General features: G+C 39.5%; 1 protein-coding gene across 1 annotated transcript; it reads right to left on the bottom strand.

The window, feature by feature from the left end:
* Nucleotides 1-2188: 2188 nt before the first annotated feature.
* On the bottom strand, nt 2189-16872 carry prdm1a (PR domain containing 1a, with ZNF domain). Its single transcript, XM_047362046.1, has 7 exons — nt 16721-16872; nt 13627-13959; nt 11781-11900; nt 10498-10750; nt 4881-5953; nt 4522-4650; nt 2189-4413 (listed from the first exon to the last, which is right to left on the bottom strand). Exons 1-7 carry the CDS (start codon nt 16745-16747, stop codon nt 3808-3810), a joined length of 2541 nt encoding a protein of 846 aa, XP_047218002.1. The 5' UTR covers nt 16748-16872; the 3' UTR covers nt 2189-3807.
* Nucleotides 16873-21148: the final 4276 nt, after the last annotated feature.

Raw genomic sequence — 21148 nt, 5'->3', positions numbered from 1 at the left:
TTCAGAAATACTTTTAAAGCCCATTAAAAAAAAATTCCTGTTAGGCCCACTGGGAGAGCAAGCAGCCCAAAGCATCACAATTTTTTCACCATACTCAACATGGGGTATTTCACATTTTCATTCACTTTTTGACACACCCACCTGGAGTGTGTACTGCAGAAAAGTCCAATCTTAGTCTCTTCTGACCAAAACACAGTGTTTTGGTCAAAAGAAAAAAAAGAAAAACATAAAAGAAATTTAGTTATTTTTTTTAATTCTGATTTTGTTGAAAAAATTTATTTGTTAAAATGTGATTTTTTTCCTTACTTAAATAATTTACTGAGTTTATAGCATGGATTTTTCAAAAAGTAGTAGTGTGAGAATATTACTGCAATAAAAAGCAAATACATTTTGTTGAGACAAAAGAAACAATGTAGCAGAGGTCTATAATTTTAATTATATGCTAAAGCACCTTTTAAATAGCTGCCTGTTGTAAAGATAAAATTTGTGTGGCCACTTTTTTTAGTTCAGCTTAGAAAGCCATAAACCAGCAACTAATACCCAAACTGGAACAAAACAAATATTTGTGACAAACTGCTGCTAACAAGGGTCTTTGCTTAGTTACTCTCATTTGAGCCAAGTCAGGCTAATCTGTTGATTTTGACATCTCACCTCTATTCTAATTTTATGAATATTTTTTGGTGATGGTGATGGTGTTTAGCCTGACAATGAAATAATACCGTTCTCTAGACATGGTCAAAGTGCTGGGTCTTAAGTAAAAGAAAAAAGCAGTGTGAAAAGAAAAGACAACCGTCAGATGGCCTGAAACAGTTTCTTCAGATAACCCTTAAAACAGGCTTCTATAAATATAAATAATAATAAGGAGAGGAGGCTCAAGACTTCCAAATATTTATTGTGTTTTTTATCCTATCATGGTCTTTTTACTGTTCTTTTACTGAAGCATGTGCTTCTTTATGGAAAGAACCAAACTTTAGCATCACCCCTGGTAAGGTAAGGTAAGGTAAGGTAAGGTAAGTTTATTTATATAGCGCTTTTCAGCAACGAGACACTCAAAGCGCTGGTGCAAAAGTGATGCAGCAACAAAATGAAAGCAATAGCATTCCCACAACCTGAACTGGTAAAACATGTTATAAACTTGTGCCATTTTAGATAATAAAAAAAACAGGTTCTCCTGTCATCCCGTCTCAAGTGCTGTAAAGCACCATGCTCTGAAGACAGATTATTTATGTTAGGAGCTTACAAAGACACACGTCTATGTATGTTCATTTAAACGTAAATATTTTTAAAAGCTTGTTTTACACTTAATTTATATCAACTCATGACTCATTTTTTTCCAATAATTTGTTTTATCAAAAATATAATGCTTTTGTTGTTTTTATTGTTTTAAATGACTGTAGAGTTGAAGCTTGTAATTGGATAACAATCTCTCTTCCAGACTGTAAATGTCCACATTTAACATGAGCTAAAGCTCTGAAATAAGCCATGTTGTCCGTCTCCTGTACTGTAGGACAAAAGACAGACGACAGTTACTGCACCCTATAGGCAGCGGAAGCTGTGTTCCCATTTCCTGCACTAGTCTTAAAGCTTGGAATTGGAAGGACACAGACATAAACATTCACGACTTTCTACCAAAGAGACTGCTTAACTTTGGCCTCAGTGATAAAAAACAAGAAATCTTGAGCTGTAAGGTTAAAGGAAACAACAAAGAAAAAAACAGTCTATTAAAAACTGAGCCTTCCACTGTTTTTACATGTATCTTAGTCTTTTAATGTTTTTATTCTGTTTTCTTACATTTCTATTACCCTTATATTTTAGCTTGAATTTAATACATCTTTTACACCCAGGTGTTCTTAGTTATTCTGAGTGATTAGACCTCGTCTCAGGTTGAAGCCAGGCAGAGTTACGATGTAAAATGAGAATCCTGCAGGACTTTAGCTCTTGTCCTCTCTGGCTGCATTCACATTTGTTACTCTAAAACCAGAGGTCAAAATAGTATTTGTTGTGTGCTTGTGTGGGCTGTTTCTTTTGGTGCTACAGTATATGTATCACATGTCTAAATAGTGGAAAATAAAAAATAAGATGCAAGATTCTTTTGGCCTATAAAATTAGAAGTTTTTGATTTGTGTTTGTATTAGTTTTCGTATTTATTTTAAATAAAAAAGAGAAAAAGAGCCACAGAGCCTTAGAGTTTAGATTAGAGCAGTGAGCATTTATATCATAATTTACACTTTTTGACATTTTGCACATAAATAACTTTGTAAACCAGTATGTAAACAGAGACAGGTATTTTAGGAGGTTCTCCTCTGGAGTGGAAGCTCTGACTGGAGAAAGAGAAAAGCTTTGGTCGAACATTTGAATCATAATGAAACAGAGAAAGTAACAACAACTTCAGAGTTCAGGTTGTTGAAGTGCACCTGCTACAGAAAATCACAGCTGCTGTAGTAACAATAAGGTTTAGACCAGTTTTACAGATACTGTACACAGTGTATGATACAAGCATCGGCACTGAAGGGATAAAGTGAGAGGAGGGGGCCAGTGCATTAAAGAGGGCCGAGGTGCTTAGGTGTTCTTAACAAGGCAGTAGATGGATGGGGCTGTTTCTCAAAAATAAAACAACAAATAAAAACAGCAAGAACAACATAAAACAATATGTACAAAACAGGAGCAAACACTTCATCCTCTACACAACATATATCTTCCTGTTTTCGTTATTTTAGTCCTTCCTCTGTTTAGATTGTTTTGGAAATTAAAGCCAAATGAACTTTGTTTTTTTTAAATCTAGTGTAGATTCCCAACATATTGAAATCCCTGTTGGTTACTAACAGTATTTAATAAAAGCAAGGATAGAAAACAAAAGGGAAGAACAGGGGAAATGATGGCTAATCAGCCTCCTGAGTCCATTATGTGCTACATTTAGCGGGCTATGCCGCTCCTTTGGACCGCATAAAGAGCTGCTCTCCAGTTCAGTTTGGTTTATTCTTCTTCAAGTAGAAAAGAAAATCTAATAAATATTAAAAAAATCCTACCTTCAGCTGTCCCTTTGAACACACAAACACACATATCATCACATCCACACTGAGGTAACTGTTGTGAAAAATATACAAAAAAATGCCCTTTTATGTTTCATTTAAATTAAGGACATATCAGAAAGGGACAAAGACACTTAAGGGGAGAGATCCAGAAAGGCTGAACTCTTCTTTGGAAATGAACTAATTTATGTGCCGTACTTTTCCTGCATTTTCCACCTGCTACTTCACTACTAGGATTTAAATAGATAGGTCCTGTAGAATGGACATCCCTGCTTTTATTGATCAGAAGAGACTAATATGGGCAATAAAAGAGTAACTATTTACAGAGAAAATGCCACAGGGAATAAAAAATTAAAATTAACAAAAATAATTGTTTTCACCCCGTAAGTCAGCAATCCATTCACTTATTGCTTTTGCAGACACAAAATTAAATGTATAATAAGTTAGATTATACAACAGCCTATTTATCAAAAACAAAAATGTTGGAAAAAAGACAAAATCAATCAAAATGACAATGATAATAGAATTATATTAATAACATTAAAGAAAAAATCCTTTTTAGGTGATTATCTAGGAGTAATAAACACGGAAACCACTAAGTAGTCATGGGACATTGTCTCTTGCAGCCCTGAGTGTGAGTCCCTGATAGGTACAAAGCATGGCGTGTTCATAGGGATGACAATAGATAATTATTTATTTACAGCTGTTGCTCCTGGCAACAAGTCCACCATGCAGTCCAAAATCTTTTTTCATGTGTCTTGCACATAATAAAGCTCTATTATGTACGATCCTCTGACTCCTGCTTGACAGTAATGCTAGCAGCAAGTGGTGGGATGGGGGTGCTGCGGCGCATCTTGATAACCGACGTCTCGTTCGAGGACTCGAATGCACCGTAACCTGCAGACAGAAGCTCTGTAGCAGTGCCATTGTAACTGGGAAGAAAGTTGGGGGACTTGAGGTCGGTCTCTCTCCACAGCATCCCCAAGACCTGTTTCTCCAACATGGCATCTATCTCCACTCCTCCCTGCAGCTGCTCCAGTCGCTCAGCGTGCTCACTGACGTCGAAGCGCTCGATCTCTTCATTGGCGCGATGCACCTCCTCCAAGGCAGCTTGACTCGAAACATTCGGACTGCCAGAACCGGAGCTTGCAGCCAGGCAGTAACCCTTCAGGTGTAGTCGCAGGCTAACCAGGTGGATGTAGTGGTGGTGGCAGTGGGGGCACTTATGTGGACGTTCACGGGAGTGTAAGCGCTTGTGCAGCTTGAGGTGGACAAACTGGGTGAATTTAGCTGGACAGAGCTTGCAGTGATAGGGCTTCTCCCCTGAGTGAAGGCGCAGGTGAGTTTTCAGGTTGCTGGTGCTGCTGAATCGCTTGTGGCAAACCTGAAACATATAACACAGAACATAGGAAATAAGCAGCTTGTAGCCACATGTGAGTTATTACACATTAACTATGCATGAAATCAGCTCTTTTAAAACATCTTTTCTCACCTGACATTCATGTGGTTTCTCCCCAGTGTGAACCAGGTAGTGTTTTTGCAGATGAGCAAGTTGAGTGAAGCCTTTGTTACAGGTTTGACATTTGAACGGTCTTTCTCCACTGTGCACTCGAAGATGAACCTATGAGTAAAATGGAAAAGAAGAGCAAATCTGCTTAGTTTTTTTCAGATAATTCCACTGATTATTATGATATAGAAACATCTGGGGACACTCTAAGTACCATAAACTTGCTCTACGCCCTACTAGATACACTGCATGCCTTTCAGATTGCAGGAATGATAGCAGGGTAATAAATCAGATCAGCAGACCTGATGCTGAAATATATTAACAGAGCATATCACAAAGTTTACCTTTAGGTTTGACAGCTGCCCGAAGGTCTTACTGCACACGTTGCACTCGTACTTAATTTTTCCATTTTGCTTTTTCAGAGGGTAAGGCAATGCCTTGTAGCCCGCTGACCCTGCGCCACGCTTCACTTTGGTCAGATTAATAGCCTCTTCATCTGGGTGATGTTCACTAGTGTTTCCCAGATGGGCTGAGGTAGGCTTGGTTGGCAACTGCTCACTGGGAGGTGCTGTGCCGGCAGTTGGGGAGCTGCTGGAGGGAGTGTGAGCTGATCCATGTGGGTTAGGGTGCCCAGGATAAGAGCTGTGAGCTGCTGCTTTGTCTCTCAAAGAAGTAGCAGTTGAGAAGGCACTTCTTGGCCCGGGCAGGAAATAGTCTCTGTGAGCAGAGATTGAGGAGGGGTGCACAGGTTCAGGTATTACAAGACGCCTCCCTGCAGTGTCAGAAGGCAGGAGGGGCAAATGATGGGGCAATAGGCTGCCGTAGACTGGATAGATTCTAGGAAATATCCCTCCCACGGTTGGGACACCACCACCAGGTAGAGGATAATGATGGGGTAGGAGGTAACGCGAGTACTGTGGCCCAGGAGTGTAGAATGTTGAAGACAGTGGGGCAGATGGAGGGGAGTAACCAGGGTAAGGGTAAAAAGAAACCGGTGATAATGCTGGACCAGAAGGGCTACTATGAGGGCTGGTGCCTGGGCTGCTTCTTGCAGGTGGGCTTGGTGTGACTGATGACTGTTTGCCAGGAGAATGAGTTAAAGGGTAACCAAGCTGGTTGGGTTTGAGAATGTCTTCAGAGAGGGGAAAATGGGGCCTGAGAGCCGGGTAGATGGCACGGGGGTACAGAAGCCGCTCCGGGCTATCAGCACAACGTGGGCGGGTGGGAAGAGGGCGGCTGGGCTCCCTCTTGGGGGCCAAGGATGATGAGGTGCTGTTAGTGCCACGGAGAATGGACAGGACGCTATGCTCCCTCTTGGGCGGACTGGGAGTAATTGAGACAGGAAACGGACTGGATGCTTCAACTGGGCTTTCCTCTCTGTCCACCTGCTGCTGTTTAACTTCCATAAATGACTGCTCTGTAAATACAAACAAAGAAAAGTAGGTCATCAAATGGATCCACATAGCAGCCCACATACTGCATATGATGAGATACTAAACTCAGCATAAACACTGAAAGTCCTTTAAATCAAGATTAGTGTTAAAAATGATACATCTAAAGTATAAAAAAATTGGAAAGAATTACACTGTCTGTAATTAAATTAAATTAAATGTGAAGGTATGAATTAATTAAATTTATTTTAATTAGTTTTAAATTGGTTTGGATTATATATAAGTGCATATGAATTATACCACTTTGTAGAGCTCCTTAAAATGACATCTGATCTCATTTGGAGTTATATGAATGAACTGAATTGAATGAAGGAACAGCATAATTAAGTCACAGGACTAATTAGGGTGACAGAAGTGATGAACGAGGTTGAGGGGCAAGGTAAGGAGCAATCCACAGGAAGTGAGGCGTGACATCTGCCTTCAGGGGTTGTGTGTGGGGCATGTGATGCGTGTTTGCCTATAAAATCAAGATAAAATCAGAATGTTGGCAGACAGACAGACAGGGCTGATGAAGGGTTTCCTGCTGCAGATATCCTTAGAAAAAGCTTGGCCTCCACCTGCCCGCCTCAGAGCACACACAAACACGCCCCACACCATGTGACAAGGTACACACACACACGGAGGCGCCTCTAGACAAAGGCCTCTGTCTGATATGTTGACTCTTCCTCTTCTGAACAACTTGCACACACTTCTGATCAAGCTCTTACTCTGCAGCCTTTCCTGGCCATTTGCTATTGTTTCCAGGTCGAAGGGTAAGTTAGAGAGCTTCCTCCCTTTAATCACTCACACCTACTGCTGCCTCCTCATCATGAAAGAGCGGATTAGGGAGGGGAGCTCACTTACACACATTCTAAAAGCCCCGGGATGTCAGTTAGTAGCACATCTCGGCTGCTAAATTGCCACAGATGAGTCTTAAAATGCAGGAGTCTATTATCTTAAAGCTCCTTTACTGCCCAGCTAACTTTTCACCATGAGGTCGCCCAGAGGGGACTCTCTCTGTGTGTGTGTGTGTGTCTGTCTGTCTGTGAGAAAGTGTGTGTGAGAGAAATGGAGGCTGTCAAAGAAAATCCCAAATGCAGTACTGGTGAAATTTACTTCTCTTTCCCCTACGATTCACCTTCCACACTCACACACACACTCAGTCAGTGACCCTTTCACCAGTAATAGCGGCAGTGTGTAAACACTGGGGTTATCAGTTAGCCTTCCTCCTCCTCCTCCTCTTCCTCCTCCCTCCATCCCTCTTTTAGAAAACAAACAGGTCGGCCATCTTGGAGATATCAATCTGTCAACACGGCCCTTCTGCCAGGAAGTTCAAGTAGTCAGCCGAGTGGGCAGGAGGTGTGGCTCTACCAAACCCTCCTCTGTCTCCTCTCTGGTCTCTTTAAGTGGCACGTATATATCAGGGTTATTGGCCGACACACACACAAGCTTGTTATGTGAGCTTGCATGTGTTTGAGATGAAAAGGAGTGTGTAAATGTGTCGGCATGTTGCCCTTGTATCAGCATGAGTGTGGGAAGAGAGACGGTTTTTTGAGTATCTTTGAAGACACACACTCACACACTCTCACATGGATGACAGGTGCTCTCGAGTGCTAAAGCTTGAAGAATGCAAGATGACAGCAGCAATAAGAGCGAGAGAAGTAGGGAGAGGAGAAAGTGCGGGAGTGAGACAGCGATGCATGCTCATTTTGCTCACACATACACACACGTCTGGTTTTCTAATGACTGTACTGGAAAGAGGCTACGCAAAGAGAAATGATACAGACAACATTTATTGTCTCTCCCTACCATTTAGGAATGCAATACAGGATGTCATCTAATTTGGCCAGAAACTCTGGTGCCCCCCTTAGTACAACAGACCCAAATCTGTAAAAATTATTTTCTAAGTTGTGTTAGTAGCAATGTAGTCAATGTGTGCAAAGGTGCTTTTAAAAACTGGAAAAGACCACTACATATTAGCTATAAAATGTATTGATATATGTTCAACTACAGTGTATTTTATTGGGAATTTATGTCATTGACCAACACACAGTAATGTGTCAAAAACGTTCTGGCATCAAGCCCTCCCCCTTTTGTCAATATCTTGCAAAACAATTGGAAATCAGATAGGGAATGTCTCTACCAGCTTTGCACACCTAGAGACTGAAATCGTTGCCCATTATTCTTTGGAAAATTTCTCATGTTTAATCAAATTAGGTTAAGTGTCAATTTTCATTGTTCTCAATCAGATTTGTTTCTAAATGAATAATGAGCCATTCTAACAAAGGAATGTGCTTTGATTGAAAACATTTACTGCCCTGCTGAAAGAACAAACTGTGGCTTAGTCACAAGTCTTTTACAACCTCAAACAGGTTTTCTTCCTGGATTGCCTTGAATTTAGCTCCATCCATCTATCTATGAACTCCCATCAACAGCTTCCATGTGTCTGGAGAGCCTGAAGAGCCTGAAGAAAGGTATTCCCATAGCATGATGCTGCCAACACCATGTTTCACAGTGAGGATTTTGTGTTTAGGGTTTCGTACATTGTTAGTTTTCTGCCACACATAGCAGGCCATTCATGTTGTCTTGGTAGATTTGCAGTTGTGCTTTACTCTTTTCATGTTCTGATCATGGTCGGGTTGAGGATATTGTTTTAACACCTAATCCTACTTTAAACTGCTCCACAACCTTTCATAAAAATATAATGAAATATATTTTCCTTTATTGTGACCTCTGAAGGCAATTTGGTTGCAGATGATTTTTTATAGGGGATGGCAAACATTTCAGATTGTTATTTTTTAATTTTATTTAGAAAATATGAATCATTATCTTCCACATGACAATTATGCAATACTTTTTCTTCGGTTGTTACTTAAAATCCATAAAAAATATATAGAAGCTTGTGGTTTTAACATTCCACAATGTTTAGAGAGGTTAGGGTTAGGGGTTATGAATTCTTATGCAAGGAATTGTATTAATAGTTGGGATTTGCTAAACATTGTATTGTCCATGTGTGATAATTCAAATGTATGCATGCTATTCCAAACTACTTTTAGTCATACATACCCTCCCCCACTCCTGAAAATTTAACACGAAAGATTACATACTGGCTTCCAACTTTAATGATTGGTTTGCACATTATTCATATTTAGTATGTGCAATTACAGGGACTTATCTTGCCAGCTTCCTCCTCTTTTACCTTTTGCCCTTAAACTGAGTTTCGGTCTAACGTTACTTACTCAGAAAGATTGTGGTTTTCTTGGTTTTACTCAGCCAATGACATTATTATTTACTTTGCTTGTAGAGATAACCTCTTGCGAGCCACAGTAACAGACAGTATACTCATTTTAGGAGTGTAAATTCAGATGGCTGAGAAAAAAAGACAAAAGGCCTTGAAACTCGTAGATCTTGGGCCCAGAGACAAGTGCAGCCAAAAGAAATCCAGGTACAAAAATCTGTTTTAAAGTCAACTGCAGGTCAGCAGAGACCTGCGGGGCTCAAATGACAGATGAGGCTAATTAAAGACGACTCATATAGTAAGTTCCCAATGTGTTGAGATAAAGGAGGAGGGGGATCAGCGGATCCCTCCTGTTTCAGTCCCCCAGGTCATGCGCATTTTTCCCTGGGTAGTGGAGCCACTCTGGCTGGGTGTGCTGGTTCCTCTGCCACCTTAAGACTGCTATTAGCCTGCAGTCACACCTGGAAACCACTCAACTCCTGCTCTCAGGCTTTGTTTTCCTCTGAGCTCCCTCACTCTTTGATCAGCTCAGCTAAAGTGGATGAGTGCAGTCTGTCTGCTGTGGAACAAATTTGAGTGTGATGTGAATTTTTCTGTTGATATTTAAAAAAAACAAAACCCATCAGAATAATGGCTAAAACTTGCCATAGTACGTTAGATTTTTATGATTTTGTGGATACAGAGATACTTTAAGGTTACTTTCTTATAAAAACGACCAGTGAAGAATCAAGCAAACACGCTTTGTCTCTGCTGCTTTTATTGAGGTTGAGCAAGGCCGTGTGTGTGTTTGAGAACTTTTATGTTAAAAGCAGGTCTTTAAGTGTGTAAGACTGTGGCATTAGGGGCCATATAACCCTGCGTGTAATTACACTGTCACTGGCACACACACACACACACACACACACACATACACAGACGCACACAAGAATACAACGATGGCACTGACAGAGATGAAAGGATGTTGGTCTTGTATTTTGTGTGTGTGTTTAAGAGAGAGAAAGATAATGACAGACTAACGCTGAGAGAGGAAGGAGACATAGCTACACTCAAAAACAGGCTTTAATAACGACGACAGGACACATTTAAGACACATGGACATGCGCTGCTGATTGATTCAATGTTATGCATGCTGGTCACTCTTTTTGGGCATTTAATGAAACCTCCTGATCTCTAGGCAAACTTTTATATTTTAATACACAGAAGAATCATTTATCGTCTAATGAATTTACACAGTACTACACATCAGCCTTACTGCTCATGAATAGATGACTCAAAAAAAGTTGTTGAACTCACTGAGTTTTTGCATCATCACTTCCCCTGATGGTGGGTATCTCAGGCGGCGGGCGAAGTCATGACAGTACCAGACGAGCAGCTCAGCGCCGGCTGGGATGGGCTTCACAGTGTAGAAATAAATCTCCATGCCATTCTGGCATGCCGCCAGGTTCTGCTCTGCTGCCAATTTGGCCGGGTTCACGTACCGCATCCAGTTGGAGCGGGCCTCATCCAGACCGTCCACAAAGTGGTGAAACTCACCATCCACGAAGATCTAGAGTAAAAGAAAATGATATTTGTTTTTGGCGGAATTGTAAATTTTACAAGAAAGTTAAAATTTATTTTAGTGTTTTATCTTCCTATTATAAAGTAAACTTTTTTTTTTTTTTAAGATAGAAAATGTAAAAACCATTGAAATCAAAACAGCAAAAATGGAACAAAAGGGTTGAAACTTGGTTATATCATCAAAGGACGTTTAACGAACAAGTAACAGCCCACCGTTAATCTGTAAAAGAGGCACAACTATATAAAAAAAAAAAAACTTGTAAATGAATCTAAGTTGTAAGTAAAAAAATGTTTTATATTAGTTTAAAGCATTAGATTAACCTCAGGTATTATTAACTTCAGCCCATCTAGTGCTGTATCTAGTACATTTTTAACCCTTTATCTTCTTAACTCCATCTCTCGCATCTTACCATCTCTCTCCGTCTTCATTACCTTCAGCGAGGCAAAAAAAAGACAGACAGAAAGTCTTTCACGGAGGAGATCCTCTTTTATATTGAAAAGAGAAAGGAAGGATCAAGTCATTTTTAAGCTACCACCCCCCTCCCCCTGTGTGTTTCTTTTTCATTCCCCCTACTATCTCTCTGCCTCCCGTTTCTCTCATCTCTCTTCTTGTGAGAAAGTGAGATATGAGCATGAATGGAACTTTAATGACTTAAGTTTCTGCTTGTGGTTACACTTTTTCTTTTAAGCGAGTCAAACCCACTAAACACACTCACTCACACACACACACTCCAGTGTGTAGGTGGCGACCATGTAGGTGGTTCGTGAGCGTGTGCTGTCTCGGTGCGAGTTACCGGTAGTGATGGAGCGTGTTTTAACTGCGTACGATTCTGTGTGGATTTACAGGAACCTGAGTCTGACATGTTATGTGAAGGTGACATCACATCCGCACACACTGAGAGAAAAACAGCAAGCCCTGTTTCCTGTCCAACTGACTGCGTTTTGAAGTGTGAGACGTCACAGGAAGGGGTCTCTCCGGCTTCGGAGGAAATGTGTGTGTTTTGCACCGGCGTACTCACCCTCCAGAAGTACTTCCGGTTGGCGTCTTTGGGGACACTGTCGGCTGTGTAGATCTCGCCCACCAGGGGACCGAAGCGGGTTCCTTTGGGGATATACTCCCTGCTGCACACTCCGACCACCTGCATGGCGACACGGACAGACCCAGGCAGGTAAACATTTGGTAAAGTTTGCGTCTGTTTTTGGCAAACTGTCGTGCACATCTATCAGTGACAAGTCTCATTAAGACTTCTTTTAGCTTCAGACACACACAATCAAGCAGCTGTCAGCAGAGGAGATGATTGATTATGATGGGCACGCTCCACATCACTTCGAGCTCGCATGTATGGTTAAAGAATAAGTAAAAAAAAAATCTCTTTCTCTTTTAAATCTCCTGCTCTTCAGTGGTTGCCACATCAAACCCAAACCACTGCCACCTCAGATACTTCAGGTTAAAACATTCAGATACTCGATTGAAAAAAAAAATCTTCATGGTGTCATTCAATCAAACAACAAGGTGAGAAGAAGAAGAGAAAGGTGAGGGATTATGTGGCGACTAGACTCAAGCCATGAAAAGAAGAGAAACACTCGAGTTTTTCCCAAACCCTTTCTTCTCCCAGTGACGTGGGAAATCCCCTTTTCCTTATTTTCCCTTCACAGGACTAAACATAGAGCTGCACTAATGTGTGCACAAGAACTCATTATCTTTCTTTTCTCACTTAAACAAATGCACATTCTTCCAAAATGCTCTTCTGCTGCCTTTTGACCAAAATACAGTTTTCTTTCATCAGCTTTTCCCTTCTTTTTCTCCTGGTCAAACTAAATATTAGCTGATAGCGTATCAGCTTGTAAGCAAAACACACTCTTCTTTACCGCCCTCCTTCCCCTTCTTACCTCAGTTCCCCTATTGATAAGCCCCTGATGAGAAAATCTATGCAATCACACCGCTTCACTGATAAATTCACAGTCCCAAAATTGACAAAGCTGGAACCTTTTGACCTGCAGTCATGCACCTCTTTCTAATGTAAACCACAATACATCAAAGATGCTGTTAAAAGAAAAAAAAGACAAGACTCTTAGTTTATTCTGACTATTTTTGAAACATAATTAGGATGCAAATGAGCACAGCTTATTAAACACTACAGCCAAATCCATATTTACACAAAAGATTTGAACTTTCAGAACCCAACTGCCCTGAGTTTGTTTCATTTAAACAAATTACAAAGTGTAATTTTGATCCACATTACCCAACCTCTATTTTAACCTTTGGCTGTCTGACATTTTGACTGATCAACCATAATAAGAAATGAAGAAATGTTACATTCATCAGGAAGGTCATGGTGGTTGATTGTAAGGAAGATCAACTGAAGAGCTGTGTAAGCCATCCTAATTTTTTAATGTCCAATTCCAACTCCTGGAAACTCTCTAAACTTAAAAAAACATCTATTAAAATAGTCAGATGTTTATTAAGGTGCTGTACAGTGCCCCCTGGCTGCTGGCATGAGTATTTCAGTGCGGTGGGAGTTTTATGGAACATGACACAAAAGGTTCAGGATCAAATCACTGCCATCTTTGGAGGTGATATATGAGTATTAACCGATAGATTCAAGCTGATGAAATTTGTTTTTGTGTAAATTGTGCCTCCATCACTTTAAATCCCCATTCACATACATTCCTTTGTGTGTGTTTGTGTGTGTGAACATTTACAAGGAGACACAACACCCCCCTACTCTCTGCTTCATGACCCACATCTGACTCACGCTCCTGTTAACGTACAGATGGCTTTCTCTGCCTGAACGTGTTTGAAAAGTTAAGACTGGGGAGAAAGTTTTCCTGTCTGTTTTGTGAGTGTCTGTGTTTGAGCCTGACCTCCTTGGTGTCTGCACGTTGTTTGGAGACCAGGTTTCTGGGCAGCGATGCCTCAGCTCTTGTCATCGTCATTGCTACATCACCGTCTGGCCCCGCCTCACATGCTGTGTCTTTGACAATGTATGTGCACTTCTCCTCAAACTCTGCCTCTGTCCACTGTGTCATGTCGGCCTCCTCTATCTCCATCTCCATGTCCACGTCAGTGTCGGTCATCGTCTCTGCTCCGTCCGGACCCATGCTGGTAGCTGTGGAGGCCATCTTGTGGTTTGTGTCATCCTGCTCCATAGTGCGTGCCCCCTCACTGGTCAACATGGCCGAGCTATGAGAGGTCGCCTGGATGGGGTAAGAAAGAGGTAGAAGGTCTTTAATCATCTCTGCTTTATAAAAGCACTTAAACTTATGTATCAAAAGAGTTACATCTAGAAGGGAGAGGTAAGGTGGGAGGGAGATGAAATAGAAAGTAAAAACAAATTGACAAATAAGACACAACCATGGCAAGCAGGAGCAGAAAAACACAAGAAATACGATAAGAAAGCTAAAAATACAACAATTACAAAAACGGCATATGGTAGAAAACAAAATAAGATAAGGATATGAAAGGATGTTGGAGGAAAGAACTGATAAGAAGTAAAAAGGAGGGAAGAAAGATAAAGATCATGATGAAAGACGATAAAATGCAATGATGAGGAGAGACAAAGAGAAGAGAGGAAGATCTCTGATAATTATGTGTGGTGACTCGGGGGTGGTGGGTCTGAGTAATGCTGGAGTCATACAAACATATGCACGCGCACACAAAAGCGCACAAAGGATCAACCAGTGTGCGTTATGTCAGCTTTTTAGACTAAATGGTAACTAATTTGGGAAACAATTAATTCATGCATAACTATAATTAAATATCCAAACTTGATAAGTTATATTCATTTTATTTTCTCTGCTTTTGGAATCTGATGATTGCTTTAAAGATTTTTGTGATTTGCAATTTGCAATTTATTTCATGTGTATCTCTTTATATGACATACAGGGTGAGATGAAGACTGTCCTCAAACGCAATAAAAAAACATGTAGCAAAATAATCAATAAAACACTCCCAAATGTTCAATTTATATTCATTTATATAAAGATTTTGTGCTATTTTTGCTATTTCTACATTTTTGTTCAATGAAATAAAATAAATTCTGGAAGTCAGTCTTGAAAAATGTATTTATGTTGATATACACTTTACTATTCATTTGTCTAACAGTTTCCAAGACGAGCCAAATATGGCTCAAACAATCTGTTTATCAGCAATTTTTCTTGTCTTTTCACTTCTCTATATTATGATTAATTCTTTTTTCACTTAGAAAGAAAATGTTCATGCTTCTTTTTTATTATTTACACTGTACTCAACTATTATTTCTCAAAAGCAGACTGAATTTACTCAGACATTACAAATGTAATATTTCCCATGTTTCCACGGTCTTGCCCCCCTCCTTCCCCATATCTCCCTGGGGTTGAAGACGGAGGAAGGAAATGCTGTCTGTGTCTGAATGAAGCTAAAATTGGAAGCAGAGTGGCAAAGCAGTGGAACCGGCAAATCATCCCAACTCCCGGCGTGTGTGTTCTTGTCTAAACGTGTGTGTGTGTTGGTAACGGACAAGGGGGGAGAGATGAGGAAGGGAGCGTCAAAAAAACTTTTCCATTTGGGGGGCCATGGCAGCGCAAACAAAACTTCAAACATGATCCCACCCAAGACAATCCCACACACACACACAAACACACACACACACACACACACACACACACACACACACACACACACACACACACACACACAAGCAGAAATTCGCACAGGGGAGAAACATGCTGCTTGTCCCTCACTGAAGAGAGGAAAGCAGCAGATCTTCAGTGACCACACTTAGTACTGCAAAATTATTTGAAGCCACAAGAAAGAAAATTGTTTCACATCCAAGTGAGTCTAGCTAAAGCAAACAGCGTTTTGATCCTCAAGAATAAAATGACGAACAGATTGCAGAGTGATTTTAAAACATCATTTTGCTTCAATTAAAATCTATTTCAGAGCAACATAAAGCCGCATCCTGGATTAATCACTTTTCTTACAAAACTGACCTCCCTTGCCTAAAAGTTGCATTAAGAAAAGTAATCCTTAAAACATATGTTGATGTTAACTTAACTTGTTTGAAACATTGAACATTAATAGAGTGAATGTTTTAAATACATTCAAATCCATCAAAAAACTGAGAATCCATCATTTGCTTTGTAAAACTATAGAATGCCCAGTAAAAAGACAGCAGCTGCAAACTCGCCGAAGAAGTTTCTGCGTTATTTGCCATTGAAATGAATCAAATCAAAACAGAGATCACATTTGAAAATGTCTTTTTTTAATATCTCTGCTCTCAGCAAAACTTTGAATCCTGCCTTTGCATAACAGCTGCAGCATCGAAAACTAATAGTGAAACCAAGAACCCAGAAACAATTCATCTCTCTTGTATTTAGACCAACTGAAGACATTTAAAAGGTGAGCCTGAACAAAGTCAGAGGGATTTCAAATTTAAATACACTTTAACAAGAAAAGATGTATTGTTTTTAATCAGAGAGAAACTTGAAAATACTTAAAATTTTTAGTTATTAATCAATGTTGAGAAAAGGCAACAAACTTTACTGGAAAAACAAAACTTGTTTTTGAGCTAAATTAATAAATAAAATGTAAAAGAGTGAGCAGAAAATGCCTGAATTTCAATACAATCCTATGAATAGGTCAATAAAATACTCTAAAGCAGCAGCCCCAAAAAAAACCCAAAAAGCTGCAAAAAATTGTCCAAATAAGAAAATATCTCAATACTGACACTGAAATACAAACTTATTTCTGAGCAGTAATCACAAGCTGCATATTTACTATAAAAGTAGAGAAACGTAGACCAAACAATAAAAAAAATGTCTGATTTAACTGACCGTCTCTGTTGAAAAATGTTACACGTAAAACTCAGTTCATATAAGCTGCAAAAACATCTTAAAGTTTGTCATGTTTTTCTCTATATCAGGCTTGTTTGTAAAATGATAAAAACTAAGAGGGTGTTCGGAGCTGCTTTGCACTCACCGTGTAACTTTGGTCCCATCCACACATAGGGACAACCACCGGGATCCTTTCTTGAAGTCTGCCTGTGAGGATAGTGAGTGTGTGTGGGACAGGTGTAGTTCTCCCCTTCTGCCTTTCCACTCTGAGTGCTGTGTATGTGTGATCCACTTGGAGTCCTGTTTTAAAATGAATGACAACATCAACATCTCTCTGACTAAGTCCCCTTCTCTCTCTCTCTCTCTCTCTCTCTCTCTCTCTCTCTCTCTCTCTCTCTCGCGTGCTTGCTTGTTCACTGAAAGCCACACCCACACAGCACTTCTCAGACCGCTTTCACCTGAGGCCATGAGCTACACACACACACACACACACACACACTCTCTCACAGACTTATGCAAAACAAAACTAAAAAGCATAACTCTGATTTTTCCATCAAAATAAAGATTTCTGTACATGATAATCACAGTGTGAGTGAGTGATTAGTTGTGTGCATGTGTGGAAAACTTTTTTTTTAGCAAGTTTAAAACTGTAAACATGTATGAGCATACTTGTGCATGGTTTGTGTGTGTGTATGTGTGCATGCTATGAGGGAAGTGTTGAGTCACTGTCACAGGATGTCCCTCTCTTCCATAAGATAACACACAAACACACACACACGTACACACACAAATATGCACCTCCTCTAGGGGGCAGAACTGGTCTGCTATGGTTTCTTTTGCAAAATGAAATTTAAAAGTGCAATCACTCAGTCTCCTGTATCGTTATTTATCCATCGCTCTCTTTTATATAGAGCTCTCTGCCTTTAGGTTTTCAGTTTTTATATATTTTTTCCTCAATTTTATCCTTTCTTTCATCCCCAAAAATTTCTGTATGCTTTTTGGGCAAATTAAATGAATGCATATTCGTTATAAAAGCCTTGAGGCCAAGAAATCAGATTTATTTTAATTTTCTTTTCTTTAAAAGTAAGGACCAAAACAGGTATGAGCAGAATCAGTTGGTTTCTTACAACAGACAGGACTGTTGCAGGAAGCGTCTCCAGTTTGCTCCAAGATTGTTACAACACACAAGTTCCTGTCAAAGACTTTCTGAGGGGACTTTTAAAGAAAAGCATCTAAATGTTTCTCAAGCTTTCAAGATAATACACAATCAGTTTCCATACGGCTGATTTTTGTTTTTCCTATTTCAAAACCGAAGAGCATTTGGGAAGGGAGGTTTGGAGTGGAAATACTTTTTCCTGATTCCATAAGCAGCCTTCTACTTCCACTTCTACTCTACAATCATAGCCAGTACTAGTTGCTGTAAATGGTCAATCAATGATCTAAAGAAATTTTGCACACCTTACTAAGTTTTCTCTTCCTTCTAATCTGGGTCGCCTTATTTGACTGATAGGTATATTTTCAGGTGTTGTTTGCTGTGCTTCTCTCTCTGTGTTACATTAACAAACATTATTCAGTCTTCTATTAAAATGTCCACTGTGCTGCCTATAAAGGACAATTACAGTTATATTTTGTTTTCATGTGTTGGACAATTTTGTAAATCTAGTTGGTTTGACTTGAAGATTTGAAAGAAATATGGAGATTTGCGCCTCATCAATTTAAAACTTTCTTCCATCGGGACAGAAAAAGAGCAAAGCACTCATGTGAAATCCTCAGCAAAACATAAAAGTAAAAGAAAAAGGCAGAGATTTTAAAGTTCTGTCACATAAATAAATGCTGGGCCTTTATTAAAACGCTAAGTGCTTTGAAATCAGGAGAAGATTTTACAAGATGTGTTGCTATTCATTGTTAACAGACTTTGGCCCTAAATGCAAGCCCAGTGACACGAGGTAACAAACAATACACAGTCTGGATAAAATTGGAAACATCTGCTATTTAATTTAAGTAGCAAAAATGTCAAATCCATTCTCGAAAATGAGTCTTTATGACTCTGTTGATGTTGGTCCTACTACACTTCATTTTGCAAGCACAAATACTTTAATAACATCATTTCATATTAATAGTTGTGTTGACAGCAATATATTTTGGATTACAGCTCTGTTTGGAAATTAGGAATGAAAAGGAAACTCTAAACTTTGGTGTTTTTCAAGTAAACAACATGTTTAATGGTGCTGGATATATGGGCAATAATTCCTAATGATGCAGAGTACCACAATTAGTTTTGCCATTATGACTCTGCTGTCTGTAATACATGCAACCCTAAACTGCTGCTGATTTTAGGGTAATCCCAATCAGCGCAGATTTGCTCTAAATTGCTGAATATTCTGAAATTTTCACTCACTCACTCACTCACTCACTCACTCACTCACTCACTCACTCACTCATAACAAAAGCTCAGTCTTTTACTAACACTGGAAATTCCCATCTAATTGTTCCCCCTGACTCCCTAATTTAACTCCCACTCACCCACCTCCCTCGTTCCCCCCTTTCTCTCCATTTTCCTTTGATTTTGCACATTGTATTTACAAAAATGATTTTCCACACTCACCCCTCACGCTGCTTTTTCCATGACTTTTCTCTCAACCTTTTTTTCTCGTCTTGAGGAATACAAATCATTCCAGAAAGAGTCACTTGTTTGTCTGAGCATTTTGATGTTTGATCAGAAGGATTTTATTTGTGCAGCAATAAAAGAAAAGAAACTGCTTTGGCGAACACAGTTTGTGGGAAAGGAACAGCAAAATAAATCCAGTCTAACGGATTTAAAAAAAATGCTTTGGCTTTGCTGCGGGAAACGTGACATTAGGACTACAAATAATGTTCTACCAACTCTAGGAAAAAAAAAAAAAAAAAAAAAAAAACTAATCCCACAGTTGAAATTTGTTGATTTAAATTTCTTTTCTTTGGCCTTTTTTATTTAAATTAGAATTGATTCTTAAATCCTTATTTCTTTTAATGTAGAAAATTATGTGTAAACCTCCATCCCGTTTCTACCTTTCAACCAACAAGTCAGGCTGTACTCTCCTGAGAACAATGCAGAAGGCACAACTTTGTAGAAAAAAACAGTCTCTGTCATGTTTGCTCCAACTGGAACACAGTGTTAAGCAGTGTAATTGCCTAATTGCATCCTCCAGCAAGGCCTGAGAATCACTGTCAGTGAAATGAGCTATTGTCTATTTGTGTTCTTTTCTTTTTCTTTTATAAAGAAAGAAAAAGATCATTAGGAAAAGAAAATAACCAACAGGAAGACGACAAAAAGACAAGAGACACCGGACTCTTTCACTCCCTCTCAATGGTGACAGAGGGTCTGACCACATCACTCGCTGCCTACTGCTTCCTGCCAACGGACGACCCCTACACACACGCACACAGAGCTAAAGATCTGTCCCACAGCTGTTGGACATGTTGATGCTCAGTGTTTTATCCTTGGGCAAAAGAACCAGATGCAGAGGGGGACCAGAAATCTGGGAAATACAGTAAAAACATGCAGCCAAATATGTGCATCTTTTTAATTTTTGGAAGCACAATGATATTTCACAACATTGCTTTCTGTCATTAGATATAAATAACTAGAGATGTACACAGGTGGTGAGCAGAATTTGATGATTTTCAACTTAATTTTAAGTGGCCAGCGACGAGCTGGTTTGAAACTCAAAAATTTGTTTTTTTACTGGTGAGTTAATGCGCTATTCTAAGTACCACCAGGTCTTGCTAACAGCACTGATTTTGAAGTGGAACTGTTACTTTAAAAAAAACAAAAAAAAAAAACTAAATTTGAACTATTTTAGTGTCAGTAAGAAGTTTAAAAAGAAGACACAGATTTTATAGGCTACTTGAAAGGAAACATTTTTTCATTCAGACTGTGAGAAAGCGAGAGAGCAATACTGTCAGCAGATAGCAAGAAGACTAAAAAGAGTACACCAACATTGCTCTGTTTGTCATTTTGAGCCTTCAGTCTCCGTCACATTTTGGACAGTTAAGGTAAGGATCTACATTCTCTCAGAATTCCCAAAAAAAAAAAAACCCACATTTGACAGTTATGCTGCTAATTGCACAAATTGCTAATTTAAGAGACTGAAGACAGTCTAAAATGAACTATAATGTTTTTGCTCTTAAAATAAAAGTAAAATCCTGTCTTACAGGGGCTGCTCTTTCAAACATCTGTCGCGGCTGGTATGGCGGAGGACCCCAGAATGCAGACAAGCAGGAAGCAACGTGGCGTGTTGAGTTGAAAAAAGATTTAATAACCAAAAAGAAACTTGTAGGCAGACACGTAGTTGCAGATGCAGGCATGGACAAACGTAAGCAAAACAGGCTTGGCATAAACAGATGAACTGTGATGTTTCCGCGAGGAATGAACAGAACAGATGTGTATATATGGAGCAAGAACCAGGTGAAACGAGGAGACTGAATGCTAGGTGCAGGTGAACTGAATGAAGATGATTGAAAACAGACAGGAGAGAACAAAACATGGCTAGAGCAGAAAAGAGACTCTTGAATACAAACTAATAGAAACATA

Source organism: Girardinichthys multiradiatus, chromosome 3 (genome assembly GCF_021462225.1).
Source record: "Girardinichthys multiradiatus isolate DD_20200921_A chromosome 3, DD_fGirMul_XY1, whole genome shotgun sequence".
Classification (NCBI taxonomy): domain Eukaryota; kingdom Metazoa; phylum Chordata; class Actinopteri; order Cyprinodontiformes; family Goodeidae; genus Girardinichthys; species Girardinichthys multiradiatus.
This window is presented reverse-complemented; position numbering and strand designations above follow the sequence as displayed.